Raw genomic sequence first — 22,247 nt, forward strand, 5'->3', positions numbered from 1 at the left:
GGCCCCTTTCACACTGGGCCGGTGGGTACATCAACGGTAAAACTGTGCTATTTTTAGAGGCACTTTGCCGCCAATTTTGAGGCGCTATTCGCCCGCTAGTGGGGCTATGCTGGCAGTATAGCTGCGCTGCCCTATTGATTTTAATGGGCAGGAGCGGTGAAGGAGCGGTGTATACATCGCTCCTTCAGCACTCCAAAGATGCTGCTAGCAGGACTTTTTTTAGTATCCTGCCAGCGCACCCATCCAGTGTGAAAGCCCTAGGGGCTTTCACATTGGAGACCCAGCAGCGTTTTTTTCAGGGTGCTTTGCAGGATTTACTTCAATCGATGTAGCGCCTGCAAAGCGCCCCAGTGTGAAAGGGGTCTAAGATTTACCAAAACCATGTAGTGTAAGGGCCTACCTGATTGCATACAAATTGAAACTCTTAAAGTTTGACCTCAGATTATATGGTTTTGGTAAATTGAAAAAAGGAAAAAATCTACAGAAAATGATAGTGTGTATCAACCTTACCACTACCCTCATCACAGATTGACAATACTACTGCTCAAGGTTGTCTCCATTGCTCCTCTATAACGGTGAGACCCCTGTGGCAGGAAATGTTCTACTATTCAGATCACCAAAGGAAAATAAATGAACAAAAAAAGAAAATGAATGCAACAACCACACGTAAGGATTGGTAAGCTCTATTATATATCTTGTACATTTTTGGGTTTTGGTTTAGTTATGCTTTACCTGCACTAGAGAAAACCATGAGCACAAGCAACATCCATCAAATACTAAGAGCCGGTTGACACAGGAGCGACTTGTCAGACGACTTAGCCTCCTGACAAGTCGCATCCTGTTCTGTACTATGGAACCGATCTAATAGGAGTGACTCAAGTTACTGTAGGTTCCTGTACTACCTTTGGGGCGACTTCAGGCGACTTGCATTGACTTCTATACAGAAGTCATTTTGCAAGCCGCCTCTGAAGTCGTGTGAAGGTCGCCTGAGGCAGTCGCGCTGCAAGTCATGCTGCCCCTGTGTGAACTGGCTCTCAGAGGCTTGTGAAACTTTTTCTTTTGTAACAGATTTCCTTTAAAGATTTTAAAAACATTTGCCTCTGTGATATAGGGTAAAATGTGTTTTTAAGGCCTCGATTTTGCCCACTGAGTTGCAATAATCATCTTCTTTCCAGCACTGTTCCCCACAGACTAGGGGTGCATCATTGCATCAGACTGAGCTCACAGTACTACTGCACAGAATGGTGCTTGCACATCACTACAATCTGAGGAGCAATAGGGACCACCCACAGCCAACACTAGAAAAGAAATGGAAGCACCCAGCTTGTCACATGACCGGCTGAAAGAAGCTTGGCTTTAAAGAAGGCATTCAGTTTTTTTCCTAATGTATGGGATGGGGAGAGGGGGTGTTCATGGAGGAGGGTGCCAAAAGTTGGAATTCTGCATTAAGCCTATTCGTTTTGTAGTCATTGTCTAACAGAATGCCTCAGTGGCCAATAACGGTGCTCATGATGTGTAAAAAGTCAGTGGAGGGCAGGGGTGAGGGTCAGACAATAAAGTCAAGGCCTTAGTAACAAACTGAGAGCAACAGAAGAAGATCAGAGAAGCACACAAAAGAGGCTTTTCTCACAAATAGTGATAACAACTTATATCTCTAGCCAAAGCTTTTTAAAATTCTTCGATCGAGTGGGTAAAGTTAGCAACTATGTTAATTTTTTTAATAAGGTGTGTGTCCCCATTCAGGAGATTTTCTTCTCTGGTGACGACAGAGGTAAAGGGAAATCATCCAATGGAGAAAACTGTCTAAACTGGAAATTTCACTCTCTTTGGGGGATTTCCTCTTATTTCCTGTTGTGTCTCTGGGGCAAGAAGTGAAGAGAAATTTCCCCAATGGCATGCAGATAGCAGAAATGTAACCAGGCAAGGGTTTAATACTTTCCTACTCTATCAAATACTAAAAAAAAAAAAGTTTGGGCTACACATATAATTTAATGAAGGCTAAAAGCAGTTGCACACAAACCCAACATAATAAAACATGGAATTAAAGAGGAAGTAAACTCTCCTACTCTAATGCTTCTTTTCATTTAGTCCATTATAATGAGTAATTATAAAACTATAACCACTGTAATCCAGCCCAAATCACATATTACTTACTATTTAAAGAAACTTAAAAAAACTTGTTTCCAGGGGTAAGGCAGCGCCATCTTAAGTATTGTTTTCTGAGTCTACAGTAGAGTGTATCTCCGTCCTTACATTGAGCACTTCCTGTACTATTAACCAAGCCTCCTTCTCAACCCTGCTTCCCTGCTCATAGATGACTTGTTTTATTTCATAGTATTTACTGGTGCCGATTATATAGTGTTTGCCTATGTCAGTCTTATTGACTTCAGCTTATAAGACTGCAGTAATGCTGTCCAATGTCTTTTTTTCCACTTCATGTGATGTCACATGGTCACATGGTGTGTAGAAGGCAGCTCTGAGTGATTATGCAGTCTTGTGGGATTTCAGTGTTGTGCCGTAGGAAGTCCTGATAATACATAGGCAAGCACACAGAGTGTGCCATAAATCCTGGGAGATATGGGCATGCTCAGTGACGTCATTCTAAAGAACAAAAGGGATTACAACAATACTAAGCAAGTAAGGAGATATCTACAAGCAGTGTTCATTTGGGTTTTTTATACTGATTTACATGGGACAAAGTTGTGAGGGAGAGTTTAGAACCACTTTAAGAAAGAACATATAGAACCAGAAGTTCCAGTGCATTCTCATTATCGATACAAACTGAATAATAGTCAAGCATTTTTACATTAGGACTTTTCTGAACAATAACTGGAGAGTTTTCAAACGAATATAAGATTGTAAACCGAGGTGATTTTTTTTTTTCCAGTATAAGGGTATCTGAGAATATTGTTTACACAGTCATCATGAATTCAATTCACAATGCTTTCACAGAACGCTAAGGATCTTTACTTTAGCCATGTGACTAGAATTTTCAAACCTCATTGGATTCAGCTGAAAATAACTCACTTTAGTGAAATTAAAAATCCTTACGTTGTTGCGTTAGCTTTGTGAATTGAGTCCTATATATATATATATATTACCATGGGTGCCCAAGACTCTACATCGTTCTCTGTTTCTACCCTATACAGACATCCGTAATAAGGCAGTGCAAAGGATGTTCTGCAATCCATAGAATCCCCTCAGCAGCCAGTTTGTAGCAGTTTACTGTAGTAAGACTAGCAAAGTTATTTTTATCATACTACCGCACTTTGATGTGTGCTATTAAACAAAGCTCTAAATCTCCTTGGTAAAATATTTACGGAGGGCAAGTAAGAGCCAGATTACTGTGTAATTCCACTGCAAAAATCATATGCAAGACAGAATTTCCCTCCGCTTGGCGGTTGCTTGGTATTAACTGGATTTATAGAAAAGGCTCATAGGCCAATATTTATCATGGCAAATTGGTAGGGTAGTGCAAGCACGTTATTAAAGGAGAACGCTAGGCAAAATTTAATAGGTGATAAATATGCAAATGTAATAGTTTTTTACTTTTGTTGATAGCATCAGTTTGATATCGGTTTAAGAAGCTTTCAGAATTAATTGATAGATGCATTTGATCTGCCATCAACCTTTGTCTGACTTGTATGTGACCTGCTGCAAGCAGGTTTTGCATCCCTATAGGCTTGAATGGAAACAAAAGCTTAGCAGCACCTGCCCTAACTTTGAAAAAAGAATCAACTGGACCCCACTTAAATGTCCCTCTCTCTCACTTTTACCATTAAAGCATAATTAAACCCCAAAAATAAATGTAATATATTGCAGATTATCCGTTCTTATATGAGGTTCCTGCATTCCTTCTTTTTTTTTCTGGCTTTTAATTATTTTTTACTATTACCTGGTAATTCCGTCTGTAATATCAAATGTCAGGTTCATTGTTCAAAGATCAAATCAACCCAAATGTAAGTGCTGCAAGATTTGAGTATCTGTTATGTTACTGGAGAGGTCTGGAACTTCAATTTGGAGACCTTTTCCTAAGTAGATGTGACCAGTGTTAATTTTGGCAGCAACTTTCGATTAAGTTTTAGTCTTAGGACTAAACTCGTATTTTAGTTTTAGTCACATTTTAGTCTCCTGCAATTGTTTTAGTTCTAGTTTTATGTTTTTAGGCGACTAAATCTCCACTACATCTTAGTCGACTAAAATAATTTTTAGTACTAAAACTACTAGTCATCTAAAATCTAATAGGTGTATTTAAATAGTAATGCATTGTTTAAGCATTTTTCTACAACTTCCAAACTCATTATATACTGCTGGAGTGAAAAATCTAATATGTAATTATTTATGGTATTGAGGTATAAACATACACTACACACCAGTGTTTATTTTTACGTCAAATTTCAATTCAGTTTTAGTCTAATGCCCTATACACACGGTCGGATTTTCCGACGGAAAATGTTCGATGGACATTTTACATTGTAATTTCCGACACACAAAATTTTAGATCTGGATCTCAAATTTTCCGAAACCAAAATCAGTTGTCCGAAATTCCGATCGTGTGTACACAATTCCGACGCACAAAGTTCTACTCATGCTCGGAATCAAGCAGAAGAGCTGTACTGGCTATTGAACTTCAATTTTCTCGACACGTCACCGCGTTCTTGACGTTCAGAATTTACGACAACATTGTGTGACTGTGTGTATGCAAGACAAGTTTGAGCCAACATCTGTTGGAAAAAATCCCATGGATTTTGTTTTCAGAATGTCCGATCATGGGACAGCATTAGTGTTTTGACTAAAATGCCACTTTAGTTTTAGTCCCATTTTAGTTTTAGTTGTATTTTTGTCATCTCAATTGTTTTAGTTTGGGACTTATTTTAGTCCAATAAAATGGTATAAAGTTAGTCAACTAAAATATTTTAGTCAGTTTTAGTTGACAAAATTAATACTGGATGTGATTGATGAAACTCTGCTTTAATGCAATCATATCAAAATGTTTTAAAGCTAAACTCTACAAATGATCTCTTTTTTGTTTACATTTGTCCAGCTTAGTTGCATGTAATTCTTCATATCTCACATCCAGAGGGCTGCTGGGGATGCAGAAATTCACTGTAGTAGTCTGTGCAACATACAGTCAGTGCTGCTCTCTTCCACATGCTGTTTGAGGGACTTCTCTTCCGTATATTTAACACAGAGGGTCCCTCACACAATACTTCCACCATTCAAATTACATCATGATTTTTAAAAATAAGTACAAGGTGTTCTTTGATTGGATGAGGCAGGGAGGAGGGGCAGGTGATGTCACAAACACCACCTTGTCCCATCAGAGAACTCCTGTTCATTAGAAAAAATACAAGACATACTCTAAATGGCGGAAGTTCTGATTGAGCAATCCCCCGTGTTCAGTATATAGAAGGCAAGTCCCTCAAACAGCACCTGGAAGAGACCTGCGCTGAATGTATGTGCACTGGCTACTACAGTGAATTTCTGCATCCCCAGCAGTCCTCTGGCTGTGATATAGAGAATTAAGGGCCAGACACACGATCAGACTTTTTGACAACAAACATGCAAAGTAGCTGTTTTAAGGCAACATCCGACCGTGTGTATGCTCCATCAGACAAACTTTTTTCGGTTTTCATTTGACTTTTGTTGGCTGTGCGAACGGACAAACTTTCCGGCAACAAAAGTCCGATGGAGCAAAGTCTGATCGTGTGTACAGAAAACCATAGGACTTTTGTACAAAGTACAAACATGCATGCTCAGAACCAATGAAAAAGATCAGACAACAATACAGAAGTTGACCAAAGGTGGCGGTAAAGAGCAGAAAAACCACGTGATTTGGTGAAAGTTGGCTGAAAAAGTCCTGCCGTGTGTATGCAATACAAGTTCACGGCCGACGCCCTTTGTACAAAAATCCAAGGGAAAGTTTGTACAAAGTCCGATCATGCGTATGAGGCTTAAGATATAATCAAGTTGGTCCAATACAAGTATAAAAAAAGATTATTCCTGGACTATAATTTTAGGCTACTTTAGACTGTAATTTTGATATTGTAATAAATAATTGATGGATATTTACATTATCATAAAACGTCTGCTATGTACTAATGTAACAATGTCTAACAGAATGCCTTAACAAGCAAGAACATGTCAAGATTATCATATATTCAAGACAAATAAATATAGTAAAAATCTATCATTTTTCACATTATCTATAATATAGGTAAAGGGTGAGGCTTTTCTTCTATGAGGAAATTATTTGCAGTTCGGTCTCTCACTTCCCCAAAGCTGGAGGTTTCAGACTATCGCTGAGAACGTGTCTCCATGACAACCACCAATCTCCGGGAGATGGAGAAAGGTTTCTGAGAACCCATGTTTTATTTTATCATGTGTGAAAAGTGCATATCTGCTAGGCTTAAAAATACACATAAACCTCAAATATGAACTCCATCTGATGTCAATAGCATGGCAAAATAATGATTTCCCCATTATTTTGATTCACTTTGGCCTTTTTAGGGCAGATGTGTAATAAGATTTTAAAATAAAAAAGAAATAGAATAAAACATTTATAACACTGGTTGGAACTGTTTAACAATTTAAAAGTAAACTCTTTCTTGTGTTATCAGCGAATATTCATTTTTAATTGTAAATTTTTCTGAAATTTGTTCTCACTGTGATTTCTGCACATTTGCTTTCGTTGTCATATTTTTATAATAATATTTCATATAATTCTCTGTAGGTTTCCATAAAGCATCTATTTATATGGCAGTACTGTGATATTTAGTCCTCAGCCGCACAGGGTATTAGAAAAAAACGAGCTGCAAAGCCAGTGCCGACGCCAGGAAAAAGCAGCTGTAAAAGCGTGCTTTAGTAGCGTTGTGCACTGGCGTTAATGCGCGTTTAGTCATGCTAGCGTTTCTTTGCCTCTTCTATTTCCCTCTCCTAAATACAATTACTACAGAGCACAAGTCACATGACATGTCAAAATCAATGGTTCCCTATGAGAGTCGTCTTAACTGATCTGACTTTCAGCTCATTGATTTGAATTGAAGTCGCATCCAAGTCGGATTCAACTTGTGGCATGCAACTTGTACTCTGAGGATCTTGAAGGGGAGCCTCATGTCAAAATTATAAAATGAAAACGGTGTGGTGTGTCGTCCCCCCCGATATATACAAGGCCCTTTGAGGCTGGTATAGATCTTGAAACAGAACCCCATCCCAAAATGAAAAAAAAATAAAACAGAGTGAGGTCACCCCCAAGACCATACTAGACAATTTGGTATGGTAAGGATTTTGAGGGGAAACCCACGCCAAAAAAAAAAAGAAAAACAGTGCAGCCTGGCTGATCAGGAAGGGGGGGGGGCGAGCGAGCACCCCCTGAACCATACCAGGCCACATGCCCTCAACATGGGGGGGTGAGTGCTTTGGGGCAGGGGGGAAGCGCCAAAGCACCTTGTTCCCATGTTGGTGGGGACAAGGGCCTTTTCCCGACAACCCTGGGCAGTAGTTGTGGGGGTCTTTGGGCAGGGGGCTTATCAGAACCTGGAAGCTCCCCCAGACTCCACCCTCCATGTGAATGTGTATGGGGTACATTGTACCCGTACCTATTCACCCCGAAAATGGCAGTGTAGTGTAGCCTCCACTGGACATATTCATAGGACCGTGTGGTTCACAGCTTCTACACTTCCCATCTTGTTTTTGGAAAATCAACATGTGCCTTGAGATATTCAATAGTGATCAAAGTTAGGTGTCTGTGCTACCTATGTAGATATACAATAAATGCAGGGGCATGTTCCTGACACTCATTAGATCTGAAGAAGTGGCTTGGATAAGCTATGAAATGTATTTATTATTACAGAACAAGTCCAACTGAATGTGACTCATGACTACGAGCTACACCACGACCTGGATAAATGAGAACCTTCACAGACAAGTTGCGTGCTAGATTTTCAGCAGAATATGTTAAGTGAGTAGTTACAGGAAGTGGAGGTTACAAAAAAAGAAAGAGAAGATACTGTTTTAGTAGCTTGTGCACAATGCTACAGTTTCTAGCAGAATGCATGCAAACAGAGGAGATTAAAATGTCTCCAACTTTCACTGACAGTAAACTCTGAATTCAAAACGCAGCCATTTTGAGGTTCTCATGTGTTTCTAACCCATCTCTAGGAAAACAGGGGTTAACTATCAAAATGGATTTTTAGATGTTTAGACGCAAGCATGAAATTGAAGAGGCCACCTTGTTTCAGAACTGTCGTACTGCTTGAAAATCACATTTGAGAGGTAAAAGGCCTGGGGCTTTTTAACCTAAAATAAAAGTCCCTTTTTACCGTTGAAAGTGGAGTTGATGCTGGCAGTGCCACATCAATAGAACACAGTCACATCTATCAGTCCGTACGGTACAGGAGACAATCATTCTGTGTGATGGAAATAAAGAAGGGAGAAGAAAAAAGTTTTCTAAGTGACAGCAGAGATGGAAAAAAGGCAGTGAAATGACAAAGACGTGTTCTAGTGGGTTAGGTACTTCAGTCACTGTCCTCAATATTATCACTAACACTAGAGCTGGATAGTTTTCAAGATTAGTGGGCCATAATCAAAGCTTCTAATGTGGTTTACATGGATAATAAAATGTTTATATAAAAATATCCTATGTAAATATGATGGACAATGGATACAGTATGCTGTTTTGTAAAAGGAAAATCCAATTTCTCTAAATGTTTTACATATAAATGCTTCACACAAGATATATATATAGATATATATCTATATAGATATATATAGATATATAGATAGATAGATATATAGATAGATAGATAGATAGATAGATATAGATCTCTCTCTCTCTCTATATATATATATATATATATATATATATATATATATATATATATACACAGTAGATATACTGTAATATAACAGTTTAAGCTAATATCAGTACCTTTTGTTAAATCTGTACTATTAAAAGAAATTGTAGTGATCCTGCCATTAAGATCCTTGTTAACGCTCTTCCTGTTGTTGGGTGTCAGTACTCTGTCCCTGTCCCCCAATAGTTCACTTGGATTGTCACGCTCTCACAGGGGCTTCTGCCATAAACTACAAGTGTTCTTACCAATGTACATTGCACTGGTATGGTTCATTGTTGGAACCATCAGGAGTCCTGCCCTGAGAAATGACATCCAACTGCCACTGAAGTGCATGCATATAGACAAAAAGACGCTGCTAAGATGACCAGAAATCCCCGGTATCCAGGGACAGTCCCTGGATTGAGGACACTGTCCCCGGACCAAGTCTGTCCCCGGGTTTGTCCCCGGATTGGATTTGAACTGAGGCTGGGGCAATTTCAAAAACCTAAAAAAAATTAAATAAAAATTCTCAATTACACACCCCCGCTCCACCGCTCCTACTAGCTTAGGGGGATGTGTTTTTTCCCATTATCTGTGCCCCTTTCTGATGATCCTGTGCTGGTCGGAGCAAAGGGAATTTTTTTTTTTTCTGTATCGGGTCCATGTTCTACTGCCTTGGCTTAAGTCCCAGCCACCTGCCTACCTGCTTATCTCCTTGCCTTCGCTGGCGGAATGATCTTCCTCCGCTCCTAACCCAGTAGTAGCCCAAAGAGTAAGCCTTCACAGGCTGTGAGGCGGGCCGCGGCAGTGACAGGCAGAGAGTCGCTGATTGCCGTCATTACTAGTAAAAAAAAAAATATGTCCCGGATTTCATTTTAAAAATCTGGTCACCTTATGCTAAGAGTCTGCAGGAGACCAACAGCGCAAGATGAAAAATGTAAGAATTACTTCATTTAATTGCAACCGTTCAGCATAAACAGGGTACTTTAGCCAAATAAATGTAATTCAGTTTGGATCTATATTTATTTTAAAGCCCAACTCTAGAAATTACAAAAAAAACACCCTTGCAATGCCCCCCTATATTCCTACTCATTGACCTAACGGGAGGAGAGATAAGGTGTAATGCTTACTGGCAGGCTTTCCTATGCTCTGGCTTGTGGGTGGTCTCCCGCTGTGCTCACATACAAGGCAAAACTATTGGCACTGCATTGTACTTGATGACATTATTGGGCCCATGCCCCAGGGCACCTTATAGAGGAGGCTGTGGGCGGATCTGTCACACAAATGAAGGAATTCTGACAGAGAAAGGAAAAGAAGAGTATTACCCCTTAATCCTCATCTTGTAGAATTAAGCATTAAACCCTTGCATGCATAGGTATGCGCAGCCTATTGCATTAGGGTGTGCACCCAAAAACTCAAACACACATGCCTTTCCCTGCAGCCTCAGCTGCACTGGATAGTGAATGAATGGGAAGTGTTCTGTGTTAAGCGGCTTCCTGTTCATTCACAAACTGAAGCATGGCAAAAACAGTTTACTATGATTCAGTTATAGATGAACGCAGTGAGTGAGTGTGTTCACTGTGTTCATTGAGAAGAGGAAGGGGCCAGTAAATTACATATTTACTAGCCTCTCCCCCCATTCTTCATCCTAAAACATCCCCCGCAGTATCAGAGGAAAGAGGAGAGGAGGGAAGCTAGCAGCACTATGGAACGGGGGGGGGGGGGGGGGGGGGGGAGAAACGCGGGAGGAAGTCTGGGCAGTAGGGGGAATCAGGGAATTAGACACACCTCGCACACCCCTGTGCATGTCTATGCTTGCATGTAAAATGAACCCAACTGCATATTTTGGGCTTTGTACTCCCCGATCCGATCCACTCGGCCAAATCCAGACGGATGGATGTCCTGTTTTCCATCCGTCTGATGGATCGGATGAAAACGGACAGGCGGTCCGTAATCATCCGATCCCCCCATAGAGGAGAGTGGTCTCTCTGACAGGTCCATCCCTGCACAGCGTGCAGAGACGGACTTGTCATCCGCCGGCTTAGCGGGGAACAACAGAGAGATTCCCGCTGAGCAAGCAGATGGCTAAATACGGATCGGCAGGTCTGAAAGGGGCCTTAGGTTTGTTACCATCTTTGGTAAGATACTTGTCAAGGATACTAAAAGATTGATTACTTTTCCCCACATGGCAATCTATTTAATGAAAGTCAGTGCAATGGCCTATCTCAGTATTTACAGAACAGAAGTAAGCAAAAGTATGCAGTTTGAATGAAAGATAGGCTTGCTCATCTATGGAAAATATTACAGCTCACCTCATAGCTCATATATATATATATATATATATATACCGTATTTTTCGGACTATAAGGCGCACCGGATTATAAGGCGCACTAGCAACGACCGGCTGATAAAATGGATATTTCCATATATAAGGCACATCGGACTATAAGGCGCACCGGATTATAAGGCGCACTAGCAACGACCGGCTGATAAAATGGATATTTCCATATATATAAGGCGCATCGGACTATAAGGCGCACGGTCGATTTTGTGAGAAAATTTAGGCTTTTACGTGCGCCTTATAGTCCGAAGGTTTACGTCAAGATGACAGATACTGTTAACAAAGAACTCCAGCGATGTCAACAGGTCATATATAAGGCGCACCGGACTATAAGGCGCACGGTCGTTTTTGGGAGAAAATTTAGGCTTTTACGTGCGCCTTATAGTCCGAAAAATACGGTATATATATATATATATATATATATATATATAAATATATAAGCTGTATATTATTTAAAACCTATAAATTCAGCAATAATTATGTATAACCTCAAAAAATCAATATGTCCACGGTATTTTCATAGGTTCCATATTGGGTTACCAATGTTCAAATATGTAGCACAATTGTTGAAGCTAAAATCAGAAAAAATAATCTGATAACTGGTAGAGAAAACTAATCTTGATGCAATAATCTGTTCACACTAGATACTTGATTAAAAGCACAAGGAAAAATACAAAAGCACTCTTAGGCCCCATTCAGATCTGAGCGACAACTAGGGACACTGCATTGCTTTTTTTAGTTGTTTTTGTGGCGTGTTTTTGGAGTGGCACTATTCATTTTGAATAGGCCTCCCTTTGCTCCAAAAACACACCAAAAAAGCTCACATACCAAATTTTGCCACTGAGCTAGGTAGGTACATTTGTTTTATCACAGAAGAAATAATGGCACTCCAAATGTATTGCATGTTTTGCTGTGATTCTGAAATCGAAGGCAGAGTCACACAATTCTGCCCGCAATTCCAATATGTTCAGGTGTGAACGGGGCCTTAATAAAGCAGCCATACTTTTGAGAAGACAGATGCCTTTACATGCCAATGCTATTAGGTAGTATCAAAATACAGACAAAATCATTACTTGAGCCCATTTAGCCTTTGTTCAGTAAATCACTCCAAAGAGAAGGATATTTACTTGAATCAAGAAATCCAAGTGTGATGCCGCATACACACAACCGGACTTTCCAGCAGACTAGATCTGACGGAATCAGTCCGTCGGACATTCCCATCGTGTGTGGGCTAATCCGATCGTTTATCATTTAAAAAATCAGACGGACCTATAAATAGAACATGTTTCAAATCTGTCCAACTGACTCAATTTATATCGGGGAAACCGTTCGTCTGTATGCTGGTCTGACGGACCAAATACGACGCAAGGGAAGCTATTGGCTACTGGCTATTGAACTTCCATTTTTAGCCCTGTCTTACGTCATCAAGTTCAAAATGAACGGACTTTCGAAACGGACTTAGTCCGTTCGTGTGTGGCCAAGTCTGTTCGTTCGGAAGACTGTCGGACCTAGTTTTCCGGAAAGTCCGGTCTTGTTTATGCGACATGATAGGTCAAAGAGAAAAGAGAAATCTTTAGGAGTCCAAAGTTTTAATTATTTATCTGGTTACAACAAGCAGGGCAAAAGGCAGCCAATGTATTTCGGGGGCCACACAATGGTTGAGTGAAATGGCAGAGGATATTATAAACAACAGTGAGTGCTGGTGTTTGCAGCAGAAGTGGCTAGAAAGTGTCACTTCTACTGTGAACTCCAGCAGTGACTATTAAAGTGCATGTGTAACAGCGCTCCTTACCATTGATGACCAGGCTGCCTGGTACTGGGAGGAGGGGATCAGAGTGGGGTGGGAAAAGGCCTAGGTCACTGGAGTGAGGAAGTACAGCAAGAAACCGAGGTGGGCATAGTGTGGCTTACCACAAGCAGCTGGAAACAAAGAGAACTCATAGTGGTGAGGACTGCACAGAGTTCTCCACAGATATAGAGTTTTTCAAATCTTGTCTACAGATTTTTCCCTGGGGCCAATCTTAGGGTACAGTGCCAGATGAGGAGTGAGATTAGAGGTCATTCATTTGATGTACCATGACACCTGACCCCTGCACTATGTATGTTACCAACCTCAGATCCCTCCACTCTCTATGTTACCCACCCTATACCCCTGTACTCTGTATGGCAGCCACCTCAGATCCCTCCACTCTCTATGTTACCCACCCCAGACTCCTGCCCTATGTATGCTACCCACCTCAGATCCCTCCACTCTCTATGTTACCCACCCTGTACCCCTGTACTCTGTATGTTACCCACCTCAGATCCCTCCACTCTCAATGTTACCCACCCCAGACTCCTGCATGATGTATGTTACCCACCTCAGATCCCTCCACTCCCTATGTTACCCACCCCAGACTCCTGCATGATGTATGCTACCCCTAGACCCTTGCACTATGTAAGTTACCCACTCCAGTCCCTGTACTATGTACCTTACCCAATATGGACCCTTGTACTATATACGTTACCTAACTCACACCCCTGCACCATGTATGTTCCCTGATCAGGCCCCCTGTAATATGCATATTACTGTAGATACTTCTGACTTCTGCACCCTGTGTGTTAGCTCAAGTTTAAACCCCTTACACTCTTAAGCGCAATTTTACCACACCCACACTTCGCCATAGCATGCATAATTACAAGATCACTGAATTTCTGGCAGTATCAACTGGTATTTTTCTGTACTTGCAGCTTTTTTTAAGAGACAAAACATGTGGATTTTTTATTTATTTTTTTGCCCTGAAATATTCCTGGTCACACGATTATTTGCAATGCTCTCTATGTGCATGGAATAATGAGAGGTTTACAATGGGTAGGACTAGAATTACCTGGTCTGCTGATTGACTTATCACTGATTACCAGCCACAAGGTGATTCTCAGTGATGTTTAAACTGACACACTGTACTATGGTTGTAATAAAAGCCCGGGGTGAATTTTTTTTATTTTGTGTAATTTAATTTTGACTGGCATGTACTGTACATTTACACTATATGAAATAAAGAAACTTGCTCAACATCAAGGGTGTGGGGATTTTTCACTTGCATTCAGCAAACTTGCAGATTGCTCAAAAATAAAACATCATTCACACCAAGCTGCCACTTCCTTTCTGACATATAATGAATGTAACCTTTACCACATATATTGTAGATGGAAAATTAGTTTAATATTTAATTTTACCAAGTAGACATATTAAAACTTAAAGTTATAGTAAAGGTATTTTTTTAAATTAAAATAAAAAGATGTGATACTTACCTGCTCTGTACAACAGTATTGCACAGAGTGGTCCTTAACCTCCTCACTGGCTGCCCCCTGCCAGCGTTGTCTACTTCTCCTTCCTCTGGATGCCTCCTTAGCAAGCTGGGTTCATAGAAACATACAGCGCTGTTGCACTGGTAAGCTCTCATCACAGGAGTTTGACTGACAGGAGCAGAAACCTATGGCTCCTATTGCTCTCAGTGTCTCCTGTGAGACCAGGAAGGGTGAGGAGTGATGCTGCAGCTGGGACAGAGCTGGAACGGTGACAGGAGCGAGGTACATTTTTAGGGATGGGCAGGTAGCATGGGTAGTGAGGAGTGTTTTGCCATAATGCAAAGAATGCTTAAATTAACATTTAAAGTGCATCTAAAGACTGACTGTTTTTTACCTTCATGCATTCTATGCATGAAGATAAAAAACATTCAGTGTGCAGCTTCCTGCATAACCCCCCTTATACTCACCTGAGCCCAATCCTGGTCCATCAATGTGCATGAGAGCAGAAGCTCTCCTGGGTCTCTGCCTCCTCATTGGCTGAAACACAGGAGCAGGAGCCATTGACTCCCTCTGCTGTCAATCACAGCCAGTGAGGAGGGTGCAGGAGGCAGAGCCGAGACGCACTCTTAGTTTCTCATAGACACACAGAGGTAGCTCAGGAGTGAGCCCACACACAAGTGCCCCCAGAGCGAGCAGCTTGCTCTGGGGGCACTCAGCGGGGGGGGGGGGGGGGGGGCAGGACTGCCGGTGGGGACTTGAGGCTGCTATGTGCAAAACCATTGTCCAGAGTAAGTAAATAGGGCATGTTTGTCATACCTCCCAACATTTTGAAATGGGAATGAAGGACACCTACTAGCAAACTAATGTAGGCATAGGACACACCCCTGTCACACACCCTTAAAGGAGAATTAACAGGAAAAAGTTCAATAAATTCACAAGGGCTTTTTTTTTTACCACTAATATTCCTTTATATTGGCTTTTAAAATTCACAAATGCAGCAATTTAGAAATTGGATGAAAGGTTTAGCACAGGGAAACACTTTTTGAAAGATAAAAAGTGCATTTTATACACAATTATATAGATCAGACCAAAATGAGGGACAAATGAGGGGGGGAGAGGGACAGAGGGACATTGCTCCAAGTGAGGGACAGTCCCTCGAAATCAGGGACAGTCCCTTTGAAATCAGGGACAGTCCCTTTGAAATCAGGGACAGTTGGGAGCTATATGTTTGTTATTTAAAAAAAAAAAATAATAATTGAACCTTTACAATCACTTTAACTTTAGATCCACTTAAATGTCAGAAAGGCACAATTTATCCCAGTTATATATTGAAAAATATATATATTTAGTAAAGTATGGATAGAACTACAATAAGAACTAGTATAAGTACGTGTGTTGACACCAGTCTTCTGTAAGCCTCTGTACAGCGGGGGGATGGGAGCACTCGGGACCAATTAAGTGCTATAGCTTTGCACTGAACTGGGGTGAACAGTGGGAGGACCTCATGAGTGTATTACTGCTCCTCCACAGGCAGGAGATGCCCGCAGATCACCGGATCAGGCTATACTCCTAGGATTCAGTTTTAACGTTAAACTCTAGGCAAAAAGTTAACTATACATATAAAATGCATATACAATATGAGAGGAATTTTACCTCCAAAAAGGTCTGTATTTCTGTTCATCCACATTTAAGATTTATACTGATCTCTGCTACACAGTATAGCCGGCCTGAAAACCTGACTTTTCTCAACTGCAGTCATGTAATACAAAGTCTCATCCCTACCCCAGCCTGTGATTGTACAGTGAAGGAGAACCTGCAGACTGATATGCTCATCTCTTGTCACTTTTCTCTCCATTTCTGGCAGCATGTTAACACATAAGCACTGCAGCACACCTGACTGGCTCCTTGAGGTGCTTTTACCTACCCTGCCTGAGATCTGCTGTACAGGAAATTTCAAGACGCTGATACCAAATTAAATTTGGGTAGTTATATTAGTTGGATTTAACCTTTTTGCTGCCAGAGCTTTTTTTGCATTTTTTTACATACGTGTTTAAAAAAATTATTTTAAGCCTGAAGATTACACAAACATGATATATTTTCTGAAAGCAGACACCCTAAGGCTCGGTTCACACAGGGGCGACTTGTCCAGGCGACTTCGCCGCCTGACAAGTCGCCCCCATTCTGTACTACGGAACCGTTCTAATAGGAGCGACTCGAGTCGCTCCGACTCAGAAAAAAGGTTCCTGTACTACTTTTGCGGCGACTTCGGGCGACTTGCATTGACTTCTATACAGAAGTCGTCTTGCAAGTCGCCGCTGAGGTCGCGGCAGGTCGCGGCGCTGCAAGTCGTGCCGCGTACTGTGTGAACCGAGCCTTAAGAAAAAAATTGTGGTAGCTCCAATTTTTTAGGTCGCGCGTTATTACCGCAAAATTTCAGTAAAATTCGCACTAAAGTGCATTTTAGGGCAAACAAACGCAATAAACTACCCACATTTTTGGTAAAATGTAAAAGATGAGGTTGCACTGAGTAAATAGATACCAAAATGTCAAAGCTTAAATTTGTGTGTGCCCATGAAATGGCGACAAACTTCAGTACCCTATATTTTCTATAGGCGAGGTTTCAAAAGCACCCAGGAGTTATCAGTTTAGTGTTACGGAGGAAGTCTTGTGCTAGAATTATTGCTCTCACTCTGAGTGAGAGCTCATATGTAACATGTGTATTGTAATCAACATTTTCATGTGTAGGCACGCCCGTCACATGCATTTACGTTCATACGTGCGTATATGTGGGGGAGGCCTCAAAAATTTTTGGGAGAGGGATTTTATGTGCTTGGGCGTAACTTTATTTTTTTGCAAAAAAAAATGTTTTTTACGTACGTTTTTTTTTCATTACATAGTGAGGTTTTTTAGATGAAAGATTCTCTTTAGTGGGGCATGCAGGGTTTAAAACACCATGCATGTCTCCTTTGGGCTCCACTGACTGTTTTGCAATGCAGAACGGCTATGCTAAGTGATGTCATAGACGTCGCTTTACAGGTCACAACAAGAAGGGGAGGACAGTGGACGTGTGTCCGCTCTTCTCCTTCCCCTCCAGGCGTCTGCACTCACCATGTCCCTCTCGGGCCAGCAGATGGGCAAGTGGAGCCTGGAAAGCATGGCAGGGCGCAGTGGCATGGGGGTTGTGTGTGAGCAATGCTTTCACCAGGATTGTGTGTGAAACCCCTCGCTGTCAGGTCCGTACAACATACGGACCTGGCAGGGAAAGGGTTAAAAGTTGGAGTTTTTTTTTTATGAATATAGCTACATTTATTGATAGCTTTTTTTCTGCCAGGAGTTCCGCTCTAAGAAAAATCAGTAAATGTCGAGCAACAGACCTTTACGTAAAAGTGGCATTAAACCCAAAACCACAAATGTAATATATTACAGATTACCAATCATTAAATATAATGGCTGTATTAGTTTTATTTTTTTAGGCTTTATTTCTCCTGTGTTTTCCCCTGGTGATCTGAACAGTAACACGCCTCCTGTATTAGAGTGCCGCCACTCTGGATTAACGAGCACGGGGGGCAGATCTGAACAACAGCATTGTCAGTCTTGGGGAAGCAGAGTGTTAGAACTACTAGCAGATTTAAATACACTAAGAAATCAAAGTCATACTTCAGCTAATGCTTTATAATCAGTTACATCAACAGGTTTTGCATAACTAAATAAAAAATGATCATTTAAGCACCCCTGCTGTTGTTAAATCATCTGTCTGTTCCCTGTAACTGCAAGAGTTGTTTTCTGTTAAAAAACAACTGGCTTGCTGACAAGATGAAATTAGAAGAAAGAAAGCCTAAAAATGTAAACTGATACAGCCATTTGTTGAAATAGAAACAATTCCCTATATATACATAATATAAACAGCATAGTGCAGAAAACAGGATTTTTATATAAATCGCTAGCTTCTTCTTTTAGGCACTGCTACCTGCTTCTCGTCTTTGTGAACCCCTTTCTTATTGGTGGTCATCAACACTAATTATCATGAAACAATAAGCAGTGTAGGTCATCAATGTCATGCAATAGTGGGTCAAAGGTAGGAGCAGCAATTAATGTGGGCACATTAGGAAACATGCTGCCTTCAGCAGGCTAACTTTTTTCCAAATGTGTCTAAACACAATTAGTTTGAGATGATAAAATGTATGATTTTCCATAAAGTACTATATACAAGTCAGGACTATCAGTAAATTATATCATTAGATTGTATGCATTTTAGACCATTGTAAGAGAATGTAGCTGCCAAAAGGGCATCAAATTGATGGCATGGCTGAACACTTAAATTCAGAGGTTCTATGTTAGGCCATATGCAAAAAGCATATTTATCTATCTTTGGCAATCCTTATCTTTGAATTTCCACTGCATAAATCGTATATTTCATCAGAAAACAGTAACAGGTAACAAAAAGTATGAAACCTGCATTTAGTGTAAAACATTTAATTTACCAACAATAAACCCAAAATATTACAACGCCATATTTCCCATGCCATCTAAACATGCATGAAAAGCTTGAATTTTGCTATCACAAAACATTGCGTACACATATCTAGGACCCTGATCTTAAATCTCAAACCCAAAACTTCAATAGATGCCAATGCTTTTCCCGCTCTCAAAACTGTTTACAGCTTATTATAAACTATAGTTGTGAAAAAGGGATTGTACACCTACCTAAAACTAAATATATTGTTTGAATTTTGGTATCAAGGCTGACAAATTGTTAAATTAATATTTAGGACCACTTAGCTAAGAAAGTATACAAGAATAATCGTTAAGGGATCAGAAAGATCCTACAATACTATCATATCTTTTGTAATACAATGCACCTCTATAATGTATTAGCAAACTAAAATACCATAATTACAAAGAAATAATTGAATATAAACATCTGAAAATAGACATTCTATTGGGAAGCTGTTAAATTGAACTAATTCAATTGAAACTAGGTCAATAGACAAAACTCTGAAATCTGCCAGAACCTTAGGAAATCATCTACAGTAGATATCAAGGGTGTGTGCTTTTTCTAAAATAAGCCATGAATAAAATGTTAATGTATATAATTGTAGGCGTGTGTTTACTTACATACAAAAAGGGAAATAAATGAGTTTGTCAGTTTCTAAATTCTGTTTGATGCACATTTTTAAATGTATTACCGTACTTAAACAAATGTGTTAAAATGTTTTTGCCTACTATGGACCTATATTCATTTACAAGTGTTTTAATTTAATTAAAAATTTTTTTAACTTACATTTATATTAAATTTCAATTCATTTTAATTAACTGTTTGTGAGACCAGTAGATGTCTAAGAGCACCTTCATGTTATTAAACCTGGATCTATGTTTATTAACAACAACTATATGCATTTTTGTGGACTGTTGGCTTTGTGTGCAAAATTGGAAGAGAGTTTTAATTGAAAGCTGGTAAGTAAATAAATATGAACAAAGCAACGCTGGAGACACAAATATATAGTTCAATTTAACCCAATTGGTGAAAATGTAGAGAATAGGATTAGGTGTATGTCATTTTGTTTAGTGTATAGCAGTGAATAGGTGTTTTTGCCTAAAATCTTCCATTGAGCAGTGTGGGTTCAAGTTTTAACAGCCTTCCTAGGGACAAGAGTATTATTATACACAGTTTTAGTCAGAGAAATGCCAGGCTAAGACAACATGCAAAAAAACTAACTACATTTTGAATTATGTTTAACGTTAACATTCCACCGCAGCCATTTTCTACCAAGGTTCTGTGAAACCCCAGGGTTCCTCCAGAGATTTTTAGGGATTCCTTGAGGTGACTGATTGACTTTTCATTTGATGGTGTCTGCATATTTCCAGGGCCACTGCCACTTGACAAAGCCGCCAGCATGCCACCAATGAACTTTTAGATGGCTGCAAGGGTGGCATTCTGACATCCACTATAAGGGATGCATTCTTCTTATTGACCATGAATATAAGGGTCATTTTTCCCATTGACCCCAATGAACTGGTTTTAGTAAAGGTTCCCTGAGACCTGAAATTATTTTAGGCATTGCTTTGAGCTAAAAAAAAGTCAAGAAAGGCTGCTCTACAGAGGCAAACAAGTAAAAATACCTGCAGGTTAGCTCACATAAATCTACTGAGGGAGTGCTAGCGAATTGTACTTGTTATCAACAAACATTGAAACTCTTTTTTTACTTATCATTTAGTGGAACAGGATATTGACTATGTTTCTTTATCTACATGATATATTCACATAGATTTGGTTCAGTACTTTCTCTATTTTAAAAATATGTCAGTGTCATACAATATTACTGTAAATGTAATCAGTGATCACCAAATACAATGAGATAATGAATGTATTCCTATGTGAAATATGTGCTAATCTATGCAGTTATGTGGTTAGAATATGCGTTTCTTGCAAAACCCAAGGATATGCATTTAGTAATATATATTAAGCCTTTATCCAGAACACCTAGAATAGAATTATCCTCCTCAAGTTTTTTAAGAACATAATAATGAATTGAATTGAATTTGAAATGTTCTTATTGTAGCCTACTAGCAAGCATTATCTAATTATTAACTAAAAATATGACTCAGTACTTGGTATGGTAAGTTAAAAACTATTTGCCCCTCTTTTAACATTTTCCAGCACACTTGAATGATAGTGGGCATCACTACCAAGCTCAATAGTCACCACTGATCTGTTTTCAAACTATGCTAAGCAAACTTAACCTCAGATAACATGATGTATCAGATAAAGATACAAAGCCAGTTAAGCTCTTGTATACAACCATTCACATATTAATACTTATAGTAATAGATCTCTTACCTGAGGTGACATTATTTTGGTCCCATAGAAGAAATCCAATCACTAGCAGCTTGATATACCAATTCATTTTGATACAAGCCCCAGCGTGTGTGTCTGTGCCTACAATTTACACAAACCAGTAGATATCAGGTTAGCAATGCTGCAGAAGTTGGAGATAGGTATTAGAGAAGTAAGGCTTTTACATACGGTGCAACTCTTATCTATCCTCTTGCAGCTTCCTCTGTGACTTAGAACTGTCTGTATACCATGCTATGAAACTATGAGAGCAATGCTTAATTTGTCCTACCTACTTCTTTAAAGCTTCCAGGAAGTTGGTTTTTCAAACCGCGTTGTCATTTCCTTAGCAGAATTATGAACCATGAATATACACAGAGAATAACGTAATACAGTCAAGAAAGGCAATGCAGTTAAGTCATATCTTGCTGGCATCCCTACTACTACTAAGTAATTTTTGGGGAGTTCAAGTGTTAGTGAGCCAGTATGACAGGAGTCAGTATACTAGGGTACCTTTATTCAGAAAGCCCAAGGGTCAGCTAAAGCCTGCATCATCGGCTGCTCTTCTATGTTATACTTCTCCCTACTCAGATTAGCCCTCTTTTTCAACTGAAATATTGTGTGTTCCTAGACTATCCTACAGTGAACATAATATTGACTTTCATTCTGACAGGATAACTTAGACGAACAGTATCATTTTCAAAGTAGAGCAGAATAAATATCATGTGATTCAACGTATTCTATATAAAGCAAACTACCACTAGTTTTTCCTGTGTTTTGAAGGTCAGCTGAAGTGTGGAAAAAAAGATGTATAATTTCTTTCATAGGATCAAAAGCATTGTTATTTCAGTATTTAAAAGGTTAGGCCCCTACTGGTATTCTGGCAGTTTTGCCATGCATCGGGCTGATGTGAATTCCTCCTTAACGTGCTTCTAAGACCCTAATGCCCCTG

General features: G+C 39.8%; 1 protein-coding gene across 7 annotated transcripts in view; it reads right to left on the minus strand.

The window, feature by feature from the left end:
• Positions 1-21,576, minus strand: part of PTPRC (protein tyrosine phosphatase receptor type C) — a 272,629-nt gene extending 251,053 nt beyond the window's left edge. For 5 of the 7 annotated variants that reach the window (XM_077452739.1, XM_077452738.1, XM_077452737.1 and 2 more), the window contains exons 1-2: positions 21,488-21,575; positions 21,302-21,400 (exon numbers count right to left, since the gene is read on the minus strand). In XM_077452739.1, coding sequence (XP_077308865.1) covers positions 21,302-21,368 — 67 coding nt within the window. In that variant the 5' untranslated portion in view covers positions 21,369-21,400; positions 21,488-21,575. Of the gene's footprint in view, positions 1-21,301; positions 21,401-21,487 lie in introns of all 7 variants that reach the window. The other 2 variants (XM_077452733.1, XM_077452732.1) reach the window with 1 other exon arrangement.
• Positions 21,577-22,247: the final 671 nt, after the last annotated feature.

The sequence above is a fragment of the Lithobates pipiens genome, unplaced genomic scaffold, assembly GCF_037356315.1.
Source record: "Lithobates pipiens isolate NorthernLeopardFrog02 unplaced genomic scaffold, aLitPip1_a1.2 Scaffold_23, whole genome shotgun sequence".
In the NCBI taxonomy this organism is placed as follows: domain Eukaryota; kingdom Metazoa; phylum Chordata; class Amphibia; order Anura; family Ranidae; genus Lithobates; species Lithobates pipiens.